Here is a 21,741-nt window from a genome sequence, read left to right on the forward strand (position 1 = left end):
GCCCTGCGGCTGGCACGCCACAGGCTCCCCGCGCGGTCCAGCCCCGCCGCAGATTCCCAGCCCTCCCCGCCCTCCCCCGAGCCCCGGCTCGCCACGGCCCCCCGACGCCCCCCTCCCGCGCCGCTGCATTTCTCAACGCGCCCCCATTCTTCAAGACCACCCCCCCCACATACACACTACTCCCCACCTCCACCTCCACCTCCACCACCCCCCCTCCCCAAACTCACAGCTGCTCCAGAGGTTCCTCCAGTCAAACCCTTTCTGGAAACGACGGCGGCCCGGCGGGTCCAAATCACCTACCATCCCCGCTCGCGTTCCCAGGCTCCCCGACGCCGCCGCCGCCGCCTCTTCCACCACTGCCGCCGCCGCCTCCTCTTCATCTGCGGCCCACCGGCGGCGGCCGCCCCGAGGCCCCGCCCCCTCCATCGCCTCCTGCATCATCACTTCCGGTAACCCCGCGGGCCGCGCGCGCCGGGAGGGAGAAAGGGGAGGAGGGAACGGGCGGAGGGGGGCGGGGGAGCGACGGGGCGGGGCGGCGGGGCGGGGCGATGCGTGCGTCGTGACGTCAGCGGCGACGTGCGAAGTCGTCGCCAAGTAAGGGCAAGCGGCCCTCCGGAGGGGCGGGACCAAGTGGGGCCCGGCAGCGGGGGGAGGGGGGCGAGGCGAGCGCCCGGGATAAAGGGCAAGTGCGGGGAGCGGGCGAGCTCGGCGGGGACGGGCGGGCGGCCGGGCGGCCGGGAGGGGGCCAGGGTCCGGCGTTTCCGGGGCGGCGACCCCCGAGCGGGCCTGGCGCTCCCGCGGGCTCGGCCCGGTGGTGGGGTCCGGCCTGGCCTACCGGGACCTGCCTGAGCTCCGAGGGCCTCGGCGCGGCTGGGCTCCCGGCGCCACCTCCTCAGTGCCCGCCGGGGGCTGCGGCTCTCCTGTGGGTGGGGGGCGAGGCAGGGTTGGCGCAGAGTGAGTGGAGGGGATGGAGACGCGGAGTCCGGGCGCGGGAGACTGGGGGAAGGGGGTGGCTCCCAGGGGGCGCGGACGGAGGTCGCGGGGGGGGGGCGGCGTTGCTAGGCGACGGGCTTGTGTGACCCCAGCCTCGCGAGGGCGCCTCGGTGTCATCGTTACTCGCCCGCGGAAGCCGCCGAGGGCGCGTCTGCTTTGGGGACCCCCGAGAGGTCAAGTGTGAGAGCCGCCTGAGACTTCGGAATCCCGGGGGTGGGGCTTGGAGGGGGTCCCCGACTGGAAACGGGAGGATCAAGAGGGGACCGTTCTGCAGTTCTGGGGTGGGGGCAGGAAGCGGCGAGAGGCTCCTGGGTGGGGAAGGTTGAGCCAAACGAGCCCCCGTACTTGTTCCCAGGACGGGAGATCTGGCCTCCTAACTTGCAGATTGGGGAAGCAAATCAGAGGCCGTCGGCCGTGATTATTATTATTATTATTATTATTTGCCACATTTTTTCGGGGGGCCACACCCGGCGATGCTCAGGGGTTACTCCTGGCTCTGCACTCAACGAATTACTCGACTATATGGGATGCCGGGGATCGAACCTGGGTCAACCGCATGCAAGGCAGATGCCCTCCCCGCTGTACTGTTGCTCCAGCCCCGTTGTTTTGTTTTGTTTTTTTAAATCCCTGTCGAGAAAAATAAAGAATAAGGAAGATCGCCAGGGAGAAAAGCCCCAGGGACAATAATGCCAGGTGAAGTGAAGTGGTGGAGGATGCGGGGCTGCGGGGTGGGGGGCGTGGCAGGGGGGTGCTCCAAATGCTGTTGAGTAGAGGCTGTTCAGGGAAGGGGCCAGGTCCTTGGGAGAGGTCCGAGAACAGAGGGGAGCCTGGACAGGAGATGCTCTAGGCGGAGGAGGCGGACAGGTGGCTGGAGCGGTGGCAGGCCGGCTCCCGCGGGGCCCCTGGCCCAAGGTAAGGGGTCTGGGCCAGTTCCTTCCTCGCAGGCTTTCGGAGGGGGCGTGGCCTCCCCAGGTGGGCGTTCCCCCCACCCCCCCCACCCCCCAAACCCCGCGCGACCTCTGGACTTGCTGGATGGGAAGGACTGATGCTAGAGCCGAGAGACGTCGGGTTATGGTTGTGGACTAGGCAGACCCATGGGAAGATTCGGTCCCGAAGGTGTTTGGAAGGAACTTGCTGTAGAAAAGGATGTGGAGAGTTGGGGAGAGGGGCGAACTCCCGCCCCCCCCCCCAATAAAAGGGACTCCGATGGGAAAACTGTTTGGAAATACCATTGTAAATTGTCTTTTGAATATGCCAGGTTTGATAAGATCTACTAGCCATGAAGTGGACGTGTTTGAAAGTTAGATTGGGGGAGGGGCGCATAAAGATGTCTTGTTTATTCCTCAGCCACCTTAGAAGAGGAGTTAGGTTAAAAGGAAAGTCCCAGAAGCCTTTGGGTGACGCTCTACATTTAGAGATTGGAGAAAAGGACAAGCCAGCCTTGTCCCAGATAAAGACTTGTCACTGTCACCCCGTTGATCCTTGATTTGTTCAAGCGGGCACCAGTAACGTCTCTCACCGTGAGACTTATTTGTTACTGTTTTTGGCATATCTAATACCCCACGGGTAGCTTGCCAGGCTCTGCCGTGCAGGCTCGATACTCTCGGTAGCTTGCCGGGCTCTCCGAGAGGGGCGGAGGAATCGAACACGGTCGGCTGCATGAAAGGCAAATGCCCTGCCACTGTGCTATCGCTCCAGTCCTAAAGATAAAAAAGAAGCTGGAATGATGAGTATCCTGGAATAATGGGAGCCACCCTCGTAAACCTCTCACTGGCCAGCTTCTGCTTATCCTTTGAGTCCTGGTTTAAATCTCTTTTCTCCTTCCCCTCCCAGCTGTCAGTACTTTCGGACTTGTGTGTAGGTAGCTTGTGTCTGTTAGAGTCACTTTTATTTATTTATTCTGTTTTTTGGGTCACACCCAGCAATGCTCAGGGGTTATTCCTGGCTCTTTCTGGCAGTACTTAAGGGACCATATAGGATGCTGGGGATTGAACTCCAGTCAGCCGCATGCACCGCAAACGCCCTCCCCACTATACTACTGCTCCAGCTCTTATAGCCACTTTGACTTCACGCCTGAGACAGACATGGTAATTGTCTAAGTCTCTCTTCTTCCCCAAGAACTATCCTTTGGGGAATATGTCTTGCTGGCTTCAAGTGCAGAGCCTGCCCATATACCTCAGCATGTACTTACAGCAAGGAAGGAACTCTTCATAAGAGACCAACTTGAACAACTTTTGACAAGAGAACTTTTATTCTTGCGGTTGCTTCCACAACCACCGAAATCTAGATATGGCTGATCTCATAGAATTTCGAAAGGACATCAGAATAAGAATCCCAAAGCCCGGGTTTTCGTCTTGGGTCTGGCCATGTGGAGTAACCTTGAATAAGGGTCCTTTTGTTGCTGCTGTTGAGCTGGAGTGGTTCACCAAAACCTAGATTATGGATTGCAAACTGGCAAATGCGTGCAAATAGAGTGTTGAACCCACCAAACGATTTGAATTCTAGGTGGTTGTACCTGTCGGTATTTAAAAATTGGAAGTGAAAATCTAGATTTTCGGCTTTATTTGGAAAAGGAGACAAGTTAGCAGCATCAATCCAAAGTTCCTATGTAGCGAAAGTCCAGCGGAACCAGTGAGCTTTGTATGTGCCACTTCCCAAGGATACTAGCTGCCTGCTCTTGGTGGCACATTTGATGATGTGATTGTGGTTTGTCGCTCACGCTGCCCATCCTGTATCCTCTAACTCCATAGGGCTGTCACTGTCAACTGTCATCCCATTGCTCATCGATTTGTTCGAGTGGGCACCAGTAACGTCTCTCATTGAGAGACTTATTGTTACTGTTTTTGGCATATCCAATACACCCGGAGAGCTTGCCAGGCTCTGCCGTGCAGGCTCGATACTCTCGGTAGCTTGCCAGGCTCTCCGAGAGGGGCGGAGGAATCGAACTCGGGTTGGCCGCATGAAAGGCGAACACCCAACCACTGTGCTCCAGCCCCAACTCCATAGGGCTATTTACATTAAATAAGGTTTGAAAAATCAGTTCCTCATGCACAGTGACCAGATTCGATTCCAGTAGTTATGTGCGGCCAGTGACCACCCAGTTGGATAGCACATTTGTCAGCAGAACTTGAAGGTGCTGTGTCACTGACAGCGGGTGAACACTGCTTCTACTCGCAAGGAACTTTGTCTAATAAAATAATCCAGACTCTGCAGAGGAGCAGAGCTGCTTATTGATAGGTACTTGAAAACTGTCACCAAGGCCAGGGACCCTGTCATGGAATGAGGCTGTTTATTAATATTTGAATCGAGTCGGCTGCTAGCCCCAGCTATGTGTAAAAATAAAGCCAAACTATAAGCCCAAACTCTTCATTAGTCTTTTAATCTAGTACTATAGGGAATTGTCTATTCCTCCTACAAAGGAGGAATTTTAATGTTTACTTGAATTTAAGTTTCTGTCTTCCACCTCCTTCCTTCCTGTGACAGTTGAAATCCTGGTTGGGGACGTATGCGTGAGTCAGGGAGGTGGTTGGTTAGCAGTGACCTGGTTTTCTTCTATTTCTAGCACATACACCTATAACCCTACCTCCTGCGTCTGGCAGCTGGTCCTCTCCACCTCCGAATGACCCTTACCTTATCTTGTTTCTTATATAGGCTTGGCCTCTTAAATAAGGAAAGAGATGCTTCTTCTTTTTCTTTTTTTTATTGAGGAACAGAATTTTGATTTCCACTTAGAATCCTCTCTCTCTTCTCTCTCTCTCTCTCTCTCTCTCCTCTCTCTTCTCTCTCTCTCTCTCTCTCTCTCTCTCTCTCTCCCTCTCTCTCCCCCCTCTCCCCCTCCCCCCGTCACACCCGGTGATGCACAGGGGTTACTCCTGGCTCTGCACTCAGGAATTACTCCTGGTGGTGCTCAGGGGACTATATCGGATGCTGGGAATTGAACCCGGGTCAGCTGCGTGCAAGGCAAACGCCCTACCCGCTGTGCTATCACTCCAGCCCCCAGTCCATTTAGAATTTCTGTAGCTGAGAGGAAAACAGCACTTACAAATATAATCCTGCGTGTGTCCTGTGCTAATTCATTTAGTTATACAAACCTCGTGATCTCTGGGATAGTGTAGAAGTCTTTCAGGGAAATATTTTTGGTTTTTTCTGTCACTTAAAGACTTCCCATATTACAGAGCCTAGCCATTTATTTTTTCCCTTTAAGTAATTTAAAAATACAGCCTACTCTCTCCTCCCTGCCCACTGTCTCTAACACACCATATTCTTCTCATTTTCTGTGTAAAAAGAGCCTGCTTCAGAGAATAGCTGCGGGGTGATTAAGTACACCACACCAGCATATCCTGAGGTTTGCAAAACTGTGGCATAGCAATAACCAAAATTGAAATCAGGACAGGAAGCCAGTTGTGTTTGGGTTTCGTCTATTTGGAGACGAGGGGAGTGCTCATTGATTGGGGAGGAGAGAAGGTAGAACCCGAAGGAGTCTCAGGACAGTTTAGCTTGGAGGGTGTTGAATTTGGAGAAGAATGGTGCTGTGTAGAGTATCACATACACCAGGAAATAAGCGGGGGTAATAAACCTAAGAGAAAAGCTCAGCAAAGGACACACAAGGAATAAAAGAGGAAAAGGAAAGGAGGCCATGTCATACCTTTAGTGTTGGCACCTGTGTTACATTTCGCTTAGAAATACGCGCTGTGTTCTGAAGATAAGGGGTATCTCCAGCGGGCTTATTTACCCTTCCTGAAGAACAATAGCCCAGCAGTAGCACAGGGATAATTAATGATCTGAGGGAAGCAGCTTTAGGAAAATCCATTACTACCACAGAGCAATAAAGTTGCCAACAGGCAGCAGGTTTCTATTCCCTCCTGTAAAACGTTATAGGGCTTGGGGGCTGGAGCGTTAGCACAGCAGGTAGGGCGTTTGCCTTGCACGAAGGAGACCCGGGTTCGATTCCCAGTATCCCATATGGCCCCCTGAGCACCACCAGGAGTAATTCCTGAGTACAGAGCCAGGAGTAACCTCTGTGCATCGCCGGGTGTGACGCAAAAACAAACAAACAAACAAACATTCTAGGGTCTTCAGTTGGAAATCCTGTCCTAAACAGAATACCATTGTGTATATATAAGGATGAGAATGGTCATTACTAGTGACTTTTGTGTTTGAATGTGTTCTTTGCAAATTCACTTGAATTCTATACAAGTGCAAATATAAATATTCTAGCAAATATATTTCAAGTTCCAAGTATATACCAGGCCTACAAATATAATGAATGATAGTGATCCAACCCTCTTCTTTCTCTCTCCCCTCCTCCCTAACCACACAGTGTAGGGAAGTAAGCAGAGTTGTCACTTTGCTTATCAAGCAGCAGCTTGTCATTTAATGTTACAGTAGAGCAGGATGAATGTTTTAATAAGAATATGCTAGAGGTGCCTGGAACACGCAGCAGAGACACTGGCCCACTTGGCGTGAAGATGGCACCTCACAAAAAGTAATGTCCGGCAGGATGAGAATAGTTGCCACTTGTGATGATTTCAGAATGAGGTTGGGTTCATTTGGCAAAAAGTTCTTGCCTTGCATACCGCTGGCCCAGGTTCAATCCCTGGCACCCCCTAGGATCCCTTGAGCAGGAGTGGGTCCTGAGCACTGCTGAGTGTGGCCCGCCCCCATCCCCACCAAAGAGAAGACAAGATCCCAGACAGGAGAGCAAGACAAGGGATGGGTCACCACGTAAATAATGAGCACATAAGTCAGTGATTTCACTGAGCTTGCACAATCTGCACTAACCCAGCTCCACCCTAGAGCATAAAGTACTTGGCGCGAAGCTGTACCGAGTTACACTCATTAGTTGTAATGAAAAAAAAAAAAACTTGAAACTACACCTGGAAGGAATGGAGAGAGGGCTTTCCTTTAACCTGGACTTAAACAAGGTGATTTCCCTTGTTTATTTTCTCCCACTTGTTTGCACCACAATACTCTTTCTTCAGTAGAAGGCAAAGCCTCCCGAGAGTTCAGCCTTTGGAATTTTAACATTCCTGAGGCCAGAGTCATACTTCTATAAATTTCATTTGGGGAAAGGGAATTTTCATCTCTGTTCTTCTCCAAGATATTCATGCTGTTATGGACTTTCCAAAGGTTTGGGAAGTTGTTCCAATGGTAAGGGAAAGGTGAAAAGCCCAGAGTACCAACATTCTTCCTTAAAACCTTGTTCAAACAGTCAATTTAGACATGTTTTGTGCCTTGGTTCACTGTATAGAGTGGGTTCTTGGAGCCTACCCGCGCGCCTTCACTGTGCTTTTACACTCCAGCAGTGAGTGGAGGGATGAGCGTGAGTGAAAGGTAAGGGGGGTGGAGGTTATTCATTTAGAACATTGATCACTGCCCGTTACAGTTCCCCATTTCTGACTCCAGTATAAACATGGACAAATAGTATGTTCGGGGAAGTAGCTATAAGGCTACTTTTTTGGCTTTGAATCCCAAATTCCCAGTGAATTAGATGGTACTATTGAGTCTAAATGCCATTTGCAAGACTGGTAGAACATTTAGTATTTATGGTATGGTTTAAAATCCGGCACATTTTTTAAAGGCTGTAACTCAGAGCATGATGCTCCAACTTGCTTTAAAATCTGCCAGTTGGGAGAGAGGGCTGACCCGGGTTCTACCCTGATACCACATGTGGTCCCCACACACAACAGGACTGATCCCTGAGTTCTAGGTGTGGCCCCCAAACAAACAAAAATCTGATGTTGTCTCCCTTTAACAATGGAGGAAGAAAGATAATCTGAGACGTGTGTTTTTGACTGATAAGATAGAGGATGGCCTGGGACAGGGGAAAGGACAGAAGAGAGCATTCTAGAAAGAAGGAAAACCCTGGGGAGCAGCAGCTCCTAAGGCAGGAAAGAGAATGATTCCCTCAAAGAATTGGAGAGGGGAAAAGTCCAATAAGAACAAAGTTGGCATTTTTTGGACTCAGAGCAATCGTACAGCAGGGTAGGGTGCCTACCTGCATCGCTGGCACCATCTATCTTCTCCAGCCCCGCCAGGAGTAAGCCCTGGTCAGCGGGGTGTGGTCCTCAAGCCAAAAATGAATTTAAAAAAAAATCACAGGCATTATTTGTCACTTTTTTCCTCAATGCTTGGAGGGACACCAGTCTTAATGGTGCGCAGCGAGAAACCCAGTTTTAGAACCAGCTCTTTCTAAGTCTTCGGTATTTCAGTTTTTCTGGGTCACCTGATGTTGGAGACATCACCTATCTCCCTTTTAGTATTCGTTTTCAAAACACTTAAACATTAATTAGTGTTCTGAACAGAGTCCCATTAAGTCCCGATTGTTAGTTTGGCTTGTTAACCTGAGTGCCGTAATTGCCAGGCTTGTGCGGCTCACCAGAGTACAGGATGGTGGTGGTTTGGAGCTGTGGCTCTAGGTAGTAGCAGCCAGCAACTGCAAAGCCAGGGTTGGAAGGAGGTTTCCACTGTTTTGATGTCAGACTGTCAGTTCCTCAGGTGTCATTCAGTCACCAGTTTGCTCTCTTAATGACAGAGACGTGAAGCAATCTTTAATAGAAGTTACAGGCTCCCTCCCCGTCATAGGAACTGACTCACGTACACTGGCGTATTTTCACACGCGGGAGAGCCAGAAACTCAGAAACCTGTTTCCTTACCAGGAAAAGTGGCATCATCTCATCTGGGTTTTTATTATGATTAGCCACAAAACGTGATGTTCTCTGTTTATGAATTCAAACTTGAAACATTTTTCTGTGAAGCATTGTCGACCCCAAAGTTGGTGTTGAATGTAGCCCTTTACCTTCTGAATTGAGTGTAGTGATGCTTTGGAGCTTTTCGTCAAAATGTTAAGCCTTAGTTCCTCCGTACTCAAGAAGGATCTCCCAGGTAGAGGGATAAGCAGGAGAGGCTAAAGAGAAATCTTCTGTAAGCGTTCAGAATTTCTTGCATGTACTTCATACTTCGGACTGGAGCGATAGCACAGCGGGTAGGGCGTTTGCCTTGCTTGCAGCCGACCCGGATTCGATTCCTCCGTCTCTCTCAGAGAGCCCGGCAAGCTACCGAGAGTATCCCGCCCACACGGCAGAGCCTGGCAAGCTACCCGTGGCATATTTAATATGCCAAAAACAGTAACAACAAGCCTCACAATGGAGAAATTACTGGTGCCTGCTCGAGCAAACCAATGAACAACCAGATGATAGTGCTACAGTGCTGCTTCGTTTCTAGAGAAATACACTTCTTCCCAGCTCTCATCTGCATCCTTTTTTTATTTTTTTTTTTTTGCTTTTTCGGTCACACCTGGAGATGCACAGGGATTATTTCTGGCTCAGCACTCAGGAATTACTCCTGGCAGTGCTCAGGGGACCTTAGGGGATGCTGGGAATCGAACCTGGGTTGGCCGCATGTAAGGCAAACGCCCTACCCGTTGTGCTATCGCTCCAGCCCCTCATCTGCATTCTTTAGCTGCCCAAATTCTCAAACCCTGGACTCTTCTGAGGCATAGAATCTTCATGTTTTACTCCATTCCTCTTGGGTTAGGCGTGCTTAAAACACTTCCTGAAGGATGGACACTTCCTCATCTAGCTGAGCCTGCTTAAGGGAAAGCCCAGGACGCTTAATGAGTTGTCCCAGTGGCTGGCCCTTCCCTTACCAACATTGCTGTGTTTGCGCAGCCTGCCCGGCTGTGAAAGGCAGTACAACATTCTTCTAGGTCTGACTAATCAGGCTCCTCTGGTGCAACCTTTTTTTAACTTTTCCCTGAATTTCTTTCAGATGTAAAAACAAATGCTAAAGAAATAGGCTGACGTTCTTGTACAAGTTAGAACTTTTAAAAAGAGTTACCCATTCCTAATGTTGATCAAAAGGAGTGTAAAATATATTGGAATACCTTTATACAGTGAATTGGTTAGTAGCATGAGAATGTATGAAGCAAAGCTATATAATAGCATGAAAGAATCTTTCAAGGGTGAGGGCCAAAAAAAAAAATTGCAAAAGTACACCATACCTTTATTATTATATAAAGTTTTAAAAACTCACCAAGCAATACTATAGTGTTAAGTGTAAAGATATGTGTGAGAAAAAAAAAACAACAAATACAAAATAGTGGTTCTTCTCCACGAGACACAGGTTATTTGATTGGCAAATAATACATCGGGGATATGAACTGGGCATTCTGTAAAGTCCACTATTTCCTCTTTTTGTATATCTGAAATATTTCATACAATGACTTCAGGATGACAGAAGTGTAATCTTTTTTAATACTGGCTAGTATTAAAAGTAGAGTTTGATCCTCTTGTCTTGCTTAAGGCTCACCCCGGTTTGATCCCCGGCATCACAGCGTCCCCCAAGCAACTGCAAGGGAGTGACCCTGAGCATAGAGCTGGGTCACCACCAGCAAGGCCGGGTATGGCCCCAGAGCAAAAACAAAAGTGAAATACAGCCAGTTTTAAGAAATTCACTTAGGGTGATTCTCATATCACCAGGTCTTCTGAAATGAAAATGGAAGTTTCAGATTAAAAGCGCAGAGGAGACTGCAAGCTCTTCAGTCATCAGATTGCCATTCTTTAATTGGTGGCTCTTTTCCCTGCAGGTTTGTAGAACTATTTCCAACGTAAGACACCCTCTGAGTGGAATTCTGCCTGTTGATATATTTTCTTTGGTCTTGGAACCCACACTTTGAAAGTAATGAATTAGTATTTTTATGGTTTTTTTAAATTTTTCCCCACACGGCAGAACCTGGCAAGCTCTCCGTGGTGTATTTGATACGCCAAATACAGTAACAATGATGGGTCTCATCCCCCTTGCCCTGAAAGAGCCTCCAATGCGGCACTGCTGGGAAGAATGAGTAAAGAGAGGCTGCTGAAATCTCAGGGCTCGGACGAATGGAGATGTTATTGGTGCCCATTGGAGCAACTCGATGATCAATGGGATGACAGTGATACAGTGATTTTTTTTTAACAATTTCACTTTTTTCTGGGATATTTCTACATGGCAGTATTGACTGGGTCTCCTCTTAAGTGGGCATCTCCTCTCTAGGGTGGTGTCTCTGCCCCGCAGGGTTCCCTCATTTAGTTATCTTTGCCCCCAAAGCAGTTCCAGTTCTAACTCCTGCATTTAATCCAAATCCTCACTTTCCTGGAAAATTCAGTTTCCAAACTGCTTTTTCTTAGGCATCAGGTCACTAATATAATTTCTCCAGAATAAATACTAGAGGGAAATCATTCCTAAGATATATATATATATATATATATATATATATATATATATTGCTTTTTGGGTCACACCTGGTGATGCACAGGGGTTACTCCTGGCTCTGCACTCAGGAATCACTCCTGGTGGTGCTCAGGGGACCATATGGGATGCTGGGAGTCGAACCCGGGTCGACCGAGTGCAAGGCAAACACCCTACCCACTATGCTATTGCTCCAGCCCCCTCCTAAGATATTTTAGTAAGGAATTTACCCATTTAAAAGAACAGTAAGGGGACTGGGGCAATAGCACAGTGGGAAGGGCACTTGCCTTGCACACAGCTGACCTGGCATCCCATATGGCCCCTGAGTACCACCAGGAGTAATTCCTGAGTGCAGAACCAGGGGTAATCCCTGAGCATCACCAGGTGTGACCCAAAAAGCCAATCAATAAATAATTTTTTATAAAACTAAAAGAACAGTAAGGAAGCCAGAGCGATAGTACAGTGGGGAGGGCATTTGCCTTGCATGCAGCTGATCCAGGTTCGATCCCCAGCATCCCACGTGGTCTCCCAAGCACCGGCAGGAGTCATTCCTCGAGCTCAGAGCCCGGAGTAACCCCTGAGCATTGCCAGTTTGGGCCCCCAAAACAAGGAAAAGAAATTTAAAAATAAAAGAATAGTAAACAGAGGTATAGCTCAGCAATTGAACGCTTGCCTTGCATGTATGAGGCCCTGAGTTCAATTCCTGACACACCAATAATAATAATAATAAACAGTAAATGTGCATTTTGCATCTGCCATCTTTATACAAATGACTGTTATGGCAACAGCATGGTTGAGCAACCTTCATCCAAAGGATGAGATAAAGGCCAGCCAAGAGAACTGGTTTTCCGAAACCGTACTGTTCTGACAATACTACCAAACAGATCGGTTGAGAAAGAGCAATTATTCCTAGACTAATTAAAGAAGCTTGATTAAAAGAACATACATCTGCCGAGCTGCCTACTGTCAAATAGAATTTTTATGCAAATTTCCTTTCTTCTATTTTGGTGGGGCCTAAAGATGACAACAGCAACACGACGAGAAGTTCTTGGCCTCTACCGCAGAATATTCAGGCTTGCGAGGCAATGGCAGGCAGCATCAGGGCAGATGGAAGACACCATTAAAGAACAACAGTACATACTAAATGAAGCCAGAACGCTGTTCGGGAAAAACAGAGACGTAAGTAGGCCCCAGTTGGGAGTGAAAGCGGGGGAGCACTTGGGTTTGTGCAGTTCTTTGCTGTACTAAGATTGAGAGGAGGCACGGCAGTGGAAGGGCCCTGCAGGCTGGGTCTCGCTCCCCGGGGTTTCGGGGCTCCAGCCAGTCAGTGGCTCAGTGTCCTCAAAAAAAAAAATCTCAAGAGCCAGGTGACACTGAGTCAAGCCCTGAGAGTTGCCAGGGAACGAGCAGTTCTTTATACCCTGTGCCTGTCGCCAGCCACTCCCGCAGGGGAGTCTCAGTTCAGAAGGGTTCCTCAGTTCTTCAGCTATTCAAAACCTCCATTAGAAACCATTCAGAGGGAAGAGAATAGGATGGAGACACAGGGTTCTCTTCATAACTTGGAGCTCAAGCCTCTTTGGCTAGTAGAGTGGGTTTGCCCTTTAGGATCACAGAATTGGATCAAATAGTGCCTTCATTAGCTAGATTTCCTTGAGCGGAGGTATACACCCAGACACCAGGGAGCCAGAAATCCGTTCTAAAAGGTTTGATTTGACCCATCCCAACAAACCATAAAGCATTAGAGAAGCTGTTAAAATCAAAAGTGGCTTTTAGCTTCTCCCTTTTTATTTATCTCGTTGATCTCATCAATTCAGTTCTCTTCCTGGCATTTTCTGATAGTTTGCTCTTTATTACCCTGACTCGGGCTCTTTGGGGCTCACCTTCTGTGTCCAACCCCCCATGGTCAATAGCGTGCCTCTGAAGGTCAGCCCTGCACACCAAGGCCCAAGAAAGGGGCCGGCACTTCTTGGTTTCAGCCCCCAGATCTGAATGGCTCTCACTAGCCGCTGGAGGATCCTGTCACCATGTCCAATGTAGAATGCCTTTCACAAGAAGGATTTTGTCCAATGTAGAATGCCTTTCACAAGAATGCGTCCTCCCCAGATGGCCTGTTCCTGTCATCACTCCTGCTACACCTCTACAACCCTCTGCTCTCATTCTTTAATCCAGTAAGTGCCCACCACATACCGAACACTGCTGGACTGCCCAGATTATCTTGAATAGGCAAATCCAGGACAGGATCCTTCAAAGATGTTTCAGAATCAGATGCAACAGTATATAAAATTAGAGTTGATATATTCAAAAGAAATCCTCCCAATATTCAATATTCAGTATTTTCCTCTTCTCAGAATCCCTGAAGGCAGCCTCCCTGCTTAATACAGCTGATCTGTTTCTCCTGCTGCTCTTAGCCCTTGACTCCTCCGGCCTCTCCAAATACCTGCGTGCAGTGTCTGTGAGGCATGCCATAGCAGAGTGGATGTACTGCATGCTCTCTTTAAAGTCTTCTTAGGAATGGGAATAAAATAAAACTGCAATTGATAGGTTTTTTTTTTTATCTTTATCTTTCAAAAGTGCTTATTTTGTGAATGAACTGATTAGTATAATTACTGAATTTATATATTTCCAAAATCTATAAATCAGGAGATAAGATCAGAAACTTTTTTTATTGAAAGGAGTACAAATATTTGGAGACCATTGACCTGTAGAGAATAAGTGTCATATTCTCTCTCTTCTTTGCTTCATTTATGTTGGTGTATCTTCCAAACATGTTTTCATTTCTTGAACACACAGACCATGTCTTTTTTGAGTTTCTTTTGGACCACAATCAGTAGTACTCAGGGTTTACTCCTGACTCTGTCTGTGTTCAGGAATCACTCCTGGCAGGACTTGGGGACCCACGTAGGGTGCCAGGGATCGAGCCCAGGTCAGCTACATGCAAGGCAAATGCCATACGCCCCATACTATCTCCAGTGGTCTTCAGCTCTTATTACCAAATACCTTTATCAGAGGCTTCTTTCTGCACAATAACTTATGCAGACATAGTTTCTTAAGATCACATTTGCAGTAGGAGCTTAATCATGAATTGTGCTGAATCCTGATAGGAGGTCAGTGGGAACATGGAAATTTATTCCCAAATTGGACATCAGAGCAAAATCTTCTGAGAAGCAGAAGTCAGAGAGCTTAACCTCTTCCCTAAGAGAAACAGCGGTGGTTGTGTGCATTGTAATTTCTAGAACTCTTCTCTCTTCCAAAAGGTACCATAGTGTAGGAGTGCCTTGGAATTTCCAAACCAAGCCCAGACTTCACTGTGTGTATCATCTGGAACTGATGCAGTCCCAGCACTGTTTTGAGACCCACTTGGAAATTCTTAGCGGAGACATACGTCGATTCATTTTCCATCCTCAGAATGAAAGAAAATGTGCACTTATACTTTATGTAACATTAGAAAAAGGCTAACTTCACCTCTTTTCCCTTTGACAATAGCTCACAGATCCAGACTTGATTAAGCAATGTATAGATGAATGCACGGCCAGAATTGAAATTGCACTGCATTACCAAATACCTTATCCAAGACCAGTAAGTATGGATGCTGTTAACATGTGATGGGTACTTATCATTGTCAGCCTAGTTGTTCCCAAGAATGTATTTCCAAAAAGACCAGCAATTTCTTTTCTTCTTCTTTTTTTTTTTTTTTGCCTTTTTTGGGTCACACCTGGTGATGCTCAGGGGTTACTCCTGGCTCTGCACTCAGGAATTACTCCTGGTGGTGCTCAAGGGACCATATGGGATGCTGGGAATTGAACCCAGGTCAGCCGCATGTAAGGCAAACACCCTACCCACTGTGCTATTGCTCCAGCCCCAAGACTAGCATTTTCTGGGAAGCGTGTGGAGTTACTGTGGTAGGCTTGTTGAAAATAGACTATCCCAGTATGCCACCAATCCAGCATAGCAAACTCAGAATCCCTGATAACTGATTTATTTTATTCTTTTACTTGTACAGCTTTCCCATTCATTGGGATAGATGACTTTTTCATTTGACTTTCCTTTTGTGTGTGTGTGTGTGTGTGTGTGTAAATACTTTTATATTCTTTTATCTTAGTATAAAGAATATAGTTTTAAAAAAATAGCCCAGGGGACCAATGAAATAGCTCAGGTGGTAGAGCACGGAGCATATGTGAGCCCTGAATTCAATCCCAGGCTCCATGTGGCCCCCTAAGCCCTGCTAAGTATAGTCCTGGTGGCCCCTGAGCATTGTTAATTGAGCATTACATTACCAAGATACCAGCATTGGCGGGGGTAACCCCTAAGACGGGGGTGGGGGATTAATACTTTTTTTATGTCTGAACTTTTAAGGAATATAAAATTTTTAAAATGAATATTGTGAAGCATTGTAATCTCATGGAAATAATCGTTCTTAGGTTTGGACCATATGAATTTGCAATATCCATTTCAAATGACAAAACAATTTTATATTCTATGGGTCAATGTCATAGTTTAGTAAGATTTCCTGTAAGTCTTTTTATTTATAAAATTATGCTGTGATCTACAATCATTTTTCCTCCATACAAGCAATATAGCAAAGAAGAGCACAAGTTCCGGAGTTACACAGCTGCAAGGTTCAGATTCTGACTTTACTGCTTAATATATAATTTTGAATAACTTTTAAAGTTCTGAACTTCTTCCACTTTCTTACCTGAAAATATCACAGTAACTGAGGTTATTGTGTAGGATTAATATGTGTAGGTATTGTGAGAATTAATAAGTCAATATTGATTTAACACTTAGCAGAGTATGACAATTGGTAAATCCTCAATGAGTATAAGCTGCTGCAGTGATAATTCCTAATATTATGGTCATTATTCTTTTACTCCAGATTCATCTACCTCCAATGGGTCTTACCCCACTCCACGGTCGACGACTTCAAAGACAGGAAAAACTGAGGAAACTTTCCAAACCAGTGTATCTCAAGTCTCATGATGAAGTTTCCTAACCCAGGAGAAAGTTTATTTCCAAGAAAGATGAGCCAATTAAGTCTTGAATGTAAACCAGATGACAAAACCCTTCTAGATTTGGGTCAAAATTCAAATATGTTCTTGAAATCTCCAAAAATATTGCTATTTCCCCTCATGTATGCTCATAATCTCTCTCTATTTTCTATCTCTTGGCTCTGAGTGGCTGAAACCAACCCTCAAGGTCCTGGGCTCAAGAATCATCCTTGCTCAGGAATCACTGGGGAACAGGACAGGCCTACGGGAGGAAGATTTCCGAGGACTTTTTCTTGGGCATCCCATCTGCCAGACATGCCACTAAGATGAAGAAATTTTTTGCTGGAAGTTGTCACAACTACTATGAAACTTATATGCCACCCTTAGAAAATTTAAAACTTTTAAGTTACAGATTTGCTTAAAAGTGGGCTTGGGGCACCAAAGATTTAGTCTGAGGGCTAAGGCACATACCTTGCATAGAGCTGGGCGTAGCCTCTCTGACCAAATGACACCCCAGAAATAATTGGGTCTCTGTTTCTGCTTTATTACATCTTTAATATATCTATAGACTAAATTTCCAGATAAATTCCCCTTAGAAAAGTGCATCATTAGATTGTGGTTTTTCATGGAAATTTTAGGAGATTTATATCCCCACAAAGTGCATGTCTTAGTTAAGTACAGATTTTTATCTTAAAAGTCAGGGGGTGTGAGGTGGAGAAATAGTACAGGTATACTTGTATTGGATATGCAAAAAAACAGTAACAATAAGTCTCTCAATGAGAGACGTTACTGGTGCCCGCTCAAACAAATTGATGAGCAACGGGATGACAGTGACAGTGATACTTGTATTATGGTTTGAAAAACTCAGACTTCTAGTATATTCATTATAAGTGCATTACTTAACAAAGCACAAGGGCAGGGGTGGAGCAATAGTACAGTGGGTTGGGTGCTTGCCTTTCACATGGCTGACCATGTTCAAGCCTCAGAACCCCCAACCCCTGGGGCCCCAAGTTCTGCCCAGAATAAATCCTGAGCATACCTGGGTGTGGCTCAAAAATCAAATCAATAGAAATGGAAAGAGGGGGGTAATTACATGGTCCCCAAGCACCACCCGGTACAATTCTGAGCACTGCGTTGCCCTCAAGCACTGGCAAGTGTGGCCCGCAAACCAAAAGGAAGTGGGACAAAAATAGAGGTTAAAACAAAATTTCAATCCTGACGTGTCCTGTGACAAGTCATCTTGACGTGTCACTGGGTATCGTTCCCTGTTACCTCTAAAGAAGAGGTAGCAACACCGAGAAAGGACAACTTGTTGCTCTTGGTTTATTTTCAAAAATGGCCACATGACATTGTTGAGAATTTTCTACTCACACCTAGACCTTGGCCCACAAACCTTCTGATTGAACATGAGCATATATTTAAGGTCCGGGTTTGGTTTAGTTGCCGGCTGGGGGGTAGTAATTTGTCTTGGGAGTTTTCTTGTTGCTTTTTGTTGTTGTTGCACCAGGGTTCATGCATGCATAGTACGTGCTTTACTACTGAGCCATAGCCACATTAATATATTTCAGTCTCAAAACCTGCTCCTGTAATAAGCACGAGTATGAGGAAACTGTCTTCACACTGTTAGCATTTCAGGGGTTGGCAGTAATGTACATTATCAGTGGAGAATTAGCATGTTGAACACAAAGGCGGTCTCTGGTGACAGAAATTTTAATGTTTGAAATGTGCTAGCAGGTTGGATGATCACTGGGTGAGCACATACCCTAGCCTAGCTGGAGTCAAGATGTGAATCTGCTGCCCATCACTTTCCTTCCATCTGGGCTCACGGAATCATCTCCCTGCCCGAATGAAGGCGTTTTTAGTGGTCATTTCAGACGTAACAGAGAGCCTGTGGGCTCGAGGCGGCCACTTCATTTCATAATCAACCAATGAGACTGAGCTGCTCTTGCACTGGCAGGAAACCTGGCTGTGCTGGACGGAGTGAAATAGCTTTCTGAGTATGGAAGGTGATTTTGACTCTTGATTTTTGTCTTACTCTGTAAGGTGTAACCAGTCGCTCTTCCCACATGGCCTCATCCAGGAGCTAAGTCTCCCTTGTGCTGACCTGAGGTCAAAAAGCAATCAGTTATTTCACCAGTTTTATTGGTGAAATTTGGAAAGTGCCATTTGCATGGCATGACACTCGTGACTTCCCCTGGAATCAGCTCTGCAGTCCCTTGTATAGTCTTTGGGAGAGGTCCCTGCTGGGGAAAGAAAACTTCCTTCTTCCACTAAAAGAAGTAACACTAGACAGCAAATAAGAAATATAAGCCTTGTTTGGGATACTATAGTTTGCTACCGTCCTACCTTGTTTCAGTACCGTTTCTGTAATTTCCACTTTTATGAATTCTGAGTATCACCTGTGCCGGGAATGTTAGCTAAATGTGAATTTTATATGCCCAGTTGTTTTTTTTTTGCAGAGATGTTATATGCTATTACATAAATACATAACCTTCAGCTTATGACTAAGTCTTCTGTTTAATCTGTTTCACTTATAAGAGCTCTGTCTCTCCCAATTTCTGACTATGAAATCATCTTCAGACTTTTGGGTCACACCTAGAAATGCTCAGGGGTTACTCCTGGCTCTGCACTCAGGAATTACTCCTGGCGGTGCTCAGGGAACCCTACGGGATGCTGGGAATCAAACCTGGGTCGGCTGCGTGCAAGGCAAACGCCCTCCCCGTTGTGTTATCGCTTTAGCCCCCTACTATCGCTCCAGCCCCCAATCTTCAGACCTTTAAAGGCAAAATCTTCCTTATGTACCTCTTCAATGAAATTTTTCCTAAAGGTAGCAAAGACTGAACAGCCAGATGTTTAAAGAGCAAGTAGTAGTTTGGTGACGGGTTTGGCTAATGTTACTTATAGATAAGGCTCACAGCTGCTCAGCAAGCTGATTTCTGGCCATCTTTACCCAGGACTTTTAGTCTCTAACACCAGGATTTCTGAAGGACATACCGATCTTTCCCAGGGGGGGTTATTAATGACCACACTGGGCTCAGTGGAAACTGACCTCAAGTTTAGGGCAATCTTTATTTTCAAAGTAGAGGAAATTTTTTAAATTACAAAATTTAATCCATTGTAGGGAAACATTCTGTCCCTTGACCCCTGAGGAATGAGTCAGTCAGTCCCTCCCTCCCTCAGCCTTTTTGTTAAACTGGAATTAGATAACTGTAATTAAAATTTAATTGTTCTGTTAGCAACCCCCTCACTACCTAACTACTTGCAATGTGATTTACCTAACCAGGTTCAGAGATTTGGAATTTGGACCATCTCTCCATCTCATTTGACTGTCAGTCTTGGAATGAGATGATATAATAGATCCAGTGATCTGTTCTGACTTTCTTTTCCCCATTGGGTGAAAAAAATGTGTTTCTTGAAAAAAAACTATTAAGCTATCTACTTGGAGCTGGAAGAGAGGAACTTCTCACTATTTCTTTGCCACTGGAAAAAGATTGAAGAATCTCTTTTTTGCTAATGGAGATTGCTATAATAATAATAATAATAATAATAATAAATCTAGGATCACTTATGATTCTCAGATCTCATAATTCAGATCTTAAGTCAAAATTTGACCACCTCCATGTCCCCCTATAATGCTTATTTGGTTTCATAAGCGTTTCACATGGGATGGGTGTGAAGGAGGAAAGGACTCTTCTAGAGAAGAGGCAGAAAAATTAGTCCATATATATCGACTCTTGACCTTACATCTTAGTTCAAATATGAATTGACCAACGGAATGTCATGAAAAGTCACTAAAAGAGCTACAGAAAATTTGAGAAGTATGTCAAGAATTAAATTTTTATTTCCATTAGAAATTTCTTCCAGCTGCCCTTGGAAAGGCCATAATAAACTAGACATTTCTTAACTATGTTTGGTGGAGTTGCACGTCCCTTCTAAGATTCTGCATCAGTCAGCCAAGTCCTCAGCAGGGAAATAACAAGTGATAGTGGGGCAGGGGGTGGGGTGGGAATGCATGAATTAAAGAACGAAACATCTCAGCTGAAAATCTGGCTCTGCAATGTGAAAATCTGAGTGATCCCAGGCAAATTACTGAATTTTCCTGAACCGCCAAGGAGAGAAGAAATTACAGTGGGTAGGGCTTTTGCCTTGCACGCGGCCAACCAGGTTCAATTCCTCCATCCCTCTCAGAGAGCCCAGCAAGCTCCCCGTGGCGTAATAAATATGCCAAAAACAGTAACTACAAGTCTCACAATGGAGATGTTACTGGTGCCTACTCGAGCAATTGATGAACAACGGGATGACAGTGCTACAGTGCAGTGATACATATGAACAAGGTCTGGGCACTACCGATGGCACACTGTAGACAGGCAACAAATAGTGGTTTGGGGGGCTAGTGAGACAGCACAGAGGTAAGGCACTTGACTTGCATGCAACCAACCCATGTTCTATCCCTGGTACTGTCTATGGTCTCCCAAGTCCCACTTCGAGTGGCCCCTGAGCTCAGAGCCAGAAGCTCAATCCGGTATGGCTCCAACACCAAGAAAAATCTTAAAAAGATTCTCATGTCACCTTTCTTCTAAGCCCAATGTGTGGGCTGGTAGAAAAGCTTTTAGATCCTTGGTTGGTAAAATTAAAAATGCAATCACGTAAACATCTAATTGGCTTTATTAAATTATTCAGCAAGTAGAAAGAAACTCAAAGAAAGATACAAAATGGAACACCGGGGCAGCTCAGGAGCGATAGCACACTGGGTAGGGCTTTCGCCTTGCACGAGGCCGACCCAGCTTTGATTCCCAGCATCCCAAATGGTTCCCTGATGCTGGGAGGTCTAGATTCGATCCCTGGCACTACATGCTAGTGCCTGTTGGGTGTGGCCCCCAAACCAAAGGCTAAAAGATGATGAGATGGGGAGGAGGGGGGAGAAATTGCTGCAGGGAAGGTTATCTTTTGGTGGGAAGGGACTTTATTGGCCAAATTACCTCATTCGTACTAACTACGAAAACAACAGTTTGCCTCTTTAAAGGTTGTTTCTAGGAAATGTTGAAACTACTAAACGTAGGTATTAAATTTTGGTTTTGGTGACAGGGATTTAGCACAGGTGACTCCATCTTGGACCTGCCAACTCAACCTGCTGTGGAACTTTGAACTTGGGCTCATTCCCGCCCCCCCCCCGCCCCAGTCTTTATATCTGCATCTTTAAAATGGTGCTATTGAGGTATCTAGCACAGAAGATTGTTGCGAGAATTTCATTTTAAATATATCAAAACATTTAAAAAGATAAAACCTTAAGAAAGTGGCTCATCAAATCTTGAAAGCAACAAGCGGCAGAGATGCCTCTAGACCCCCCACCCCACCAGCCCAGCAGAGCCCCGGCAGCGGAAACCTCCAGAACCCAACCAGCACGATGCTCTCAGCTGTACCCCCACAGGCTCAGGACAAGCCTCATCCAGGAATGAACCTGTTGAAAAACTCAGATATGTGGGTATTGTGACCGAAATCTCCAGGCTTTCACGAGGTCAGGGGTGACAGACCTCCC

General features: G+C 46.2%; 2 protein-coding genes across 8 annotated transcripts in view; one reads left to right on the forward strand and one right to left on the reverse strand.

Annotated features, from left to right (window-relative positions):
• DCUN1D3 (defective in cullin neddylation 1 domain containing 3) overlaps nucleotides 1-410 on the reverse strand; it is a 40,295-nt gene extending 39,885 nt beyond the window's left edge. Inside the window, exon 1 of one of the 2 annotated variants that reach the window (XM_055134645.1) lies at nucleotides 301-410. The gene's annotated coding sequence lies outside the window, so the exon portion shown is untranslated. Of the gene's footprint in view, nucleotides 1-227 lie in introns of both variants that reach the window. The other variant, XM_055134644.1, reaches the window with a different exon arrangement.
• LYRM1 (LYR motif containing 1) lies at nucleotides 364-18,709 on the forward strand. Of its 6 annotated transcripts, none has more exons than XM_055134651.1 (4): nucleotides 364-449; nucleotides 12,241-12,399; nucleotides 14,704-14,796; nucleotides 16,094-18,709. In XM_055134651.1, the coding sequence occupies exons 2-4, from the start codon at nucleotides 12,241-12,243 to the stop codon at nucleotides 16,208-16,210; spliced, it is 369 nt and encodes a 122-aa protein (XP_054990626.1). In that variant the 5' UTR covers nucleotides 364-449; the 3' UTR covers nucleotides 16,211-18,709. The 6 variants fall into 6 exon arrangements, with proteins under 6 accessions (XP_054990626.1, XP_054990624.1, XP_004604160.2 ...); XM_055134649.1 differs by lacking the exon at nucleotides 364-449 and adding an exon at nucleotides 622-682; XM_004604103.2 differs by lacking the exon at nucleotides 364-449 and adding an exon at nucleotides 691-954.
• The last annotated feature ends 3,032 nt before the right edge of the window (nucleotides 18,710-21,741 follow it).

This window comes from Sorex araneus, chromosome 4, assembly GCF_027595985.1.
Source record: "Sorex araneus isolate mSorAra2 chromosome 4, mSorAra2.pri, whole genome shotgun sequence".
NCBI lineage: Eukaryota > Metazoa > Chordata > Mammalia > Eulipotyphla > Soricidae > Sorex > Sorex araneus.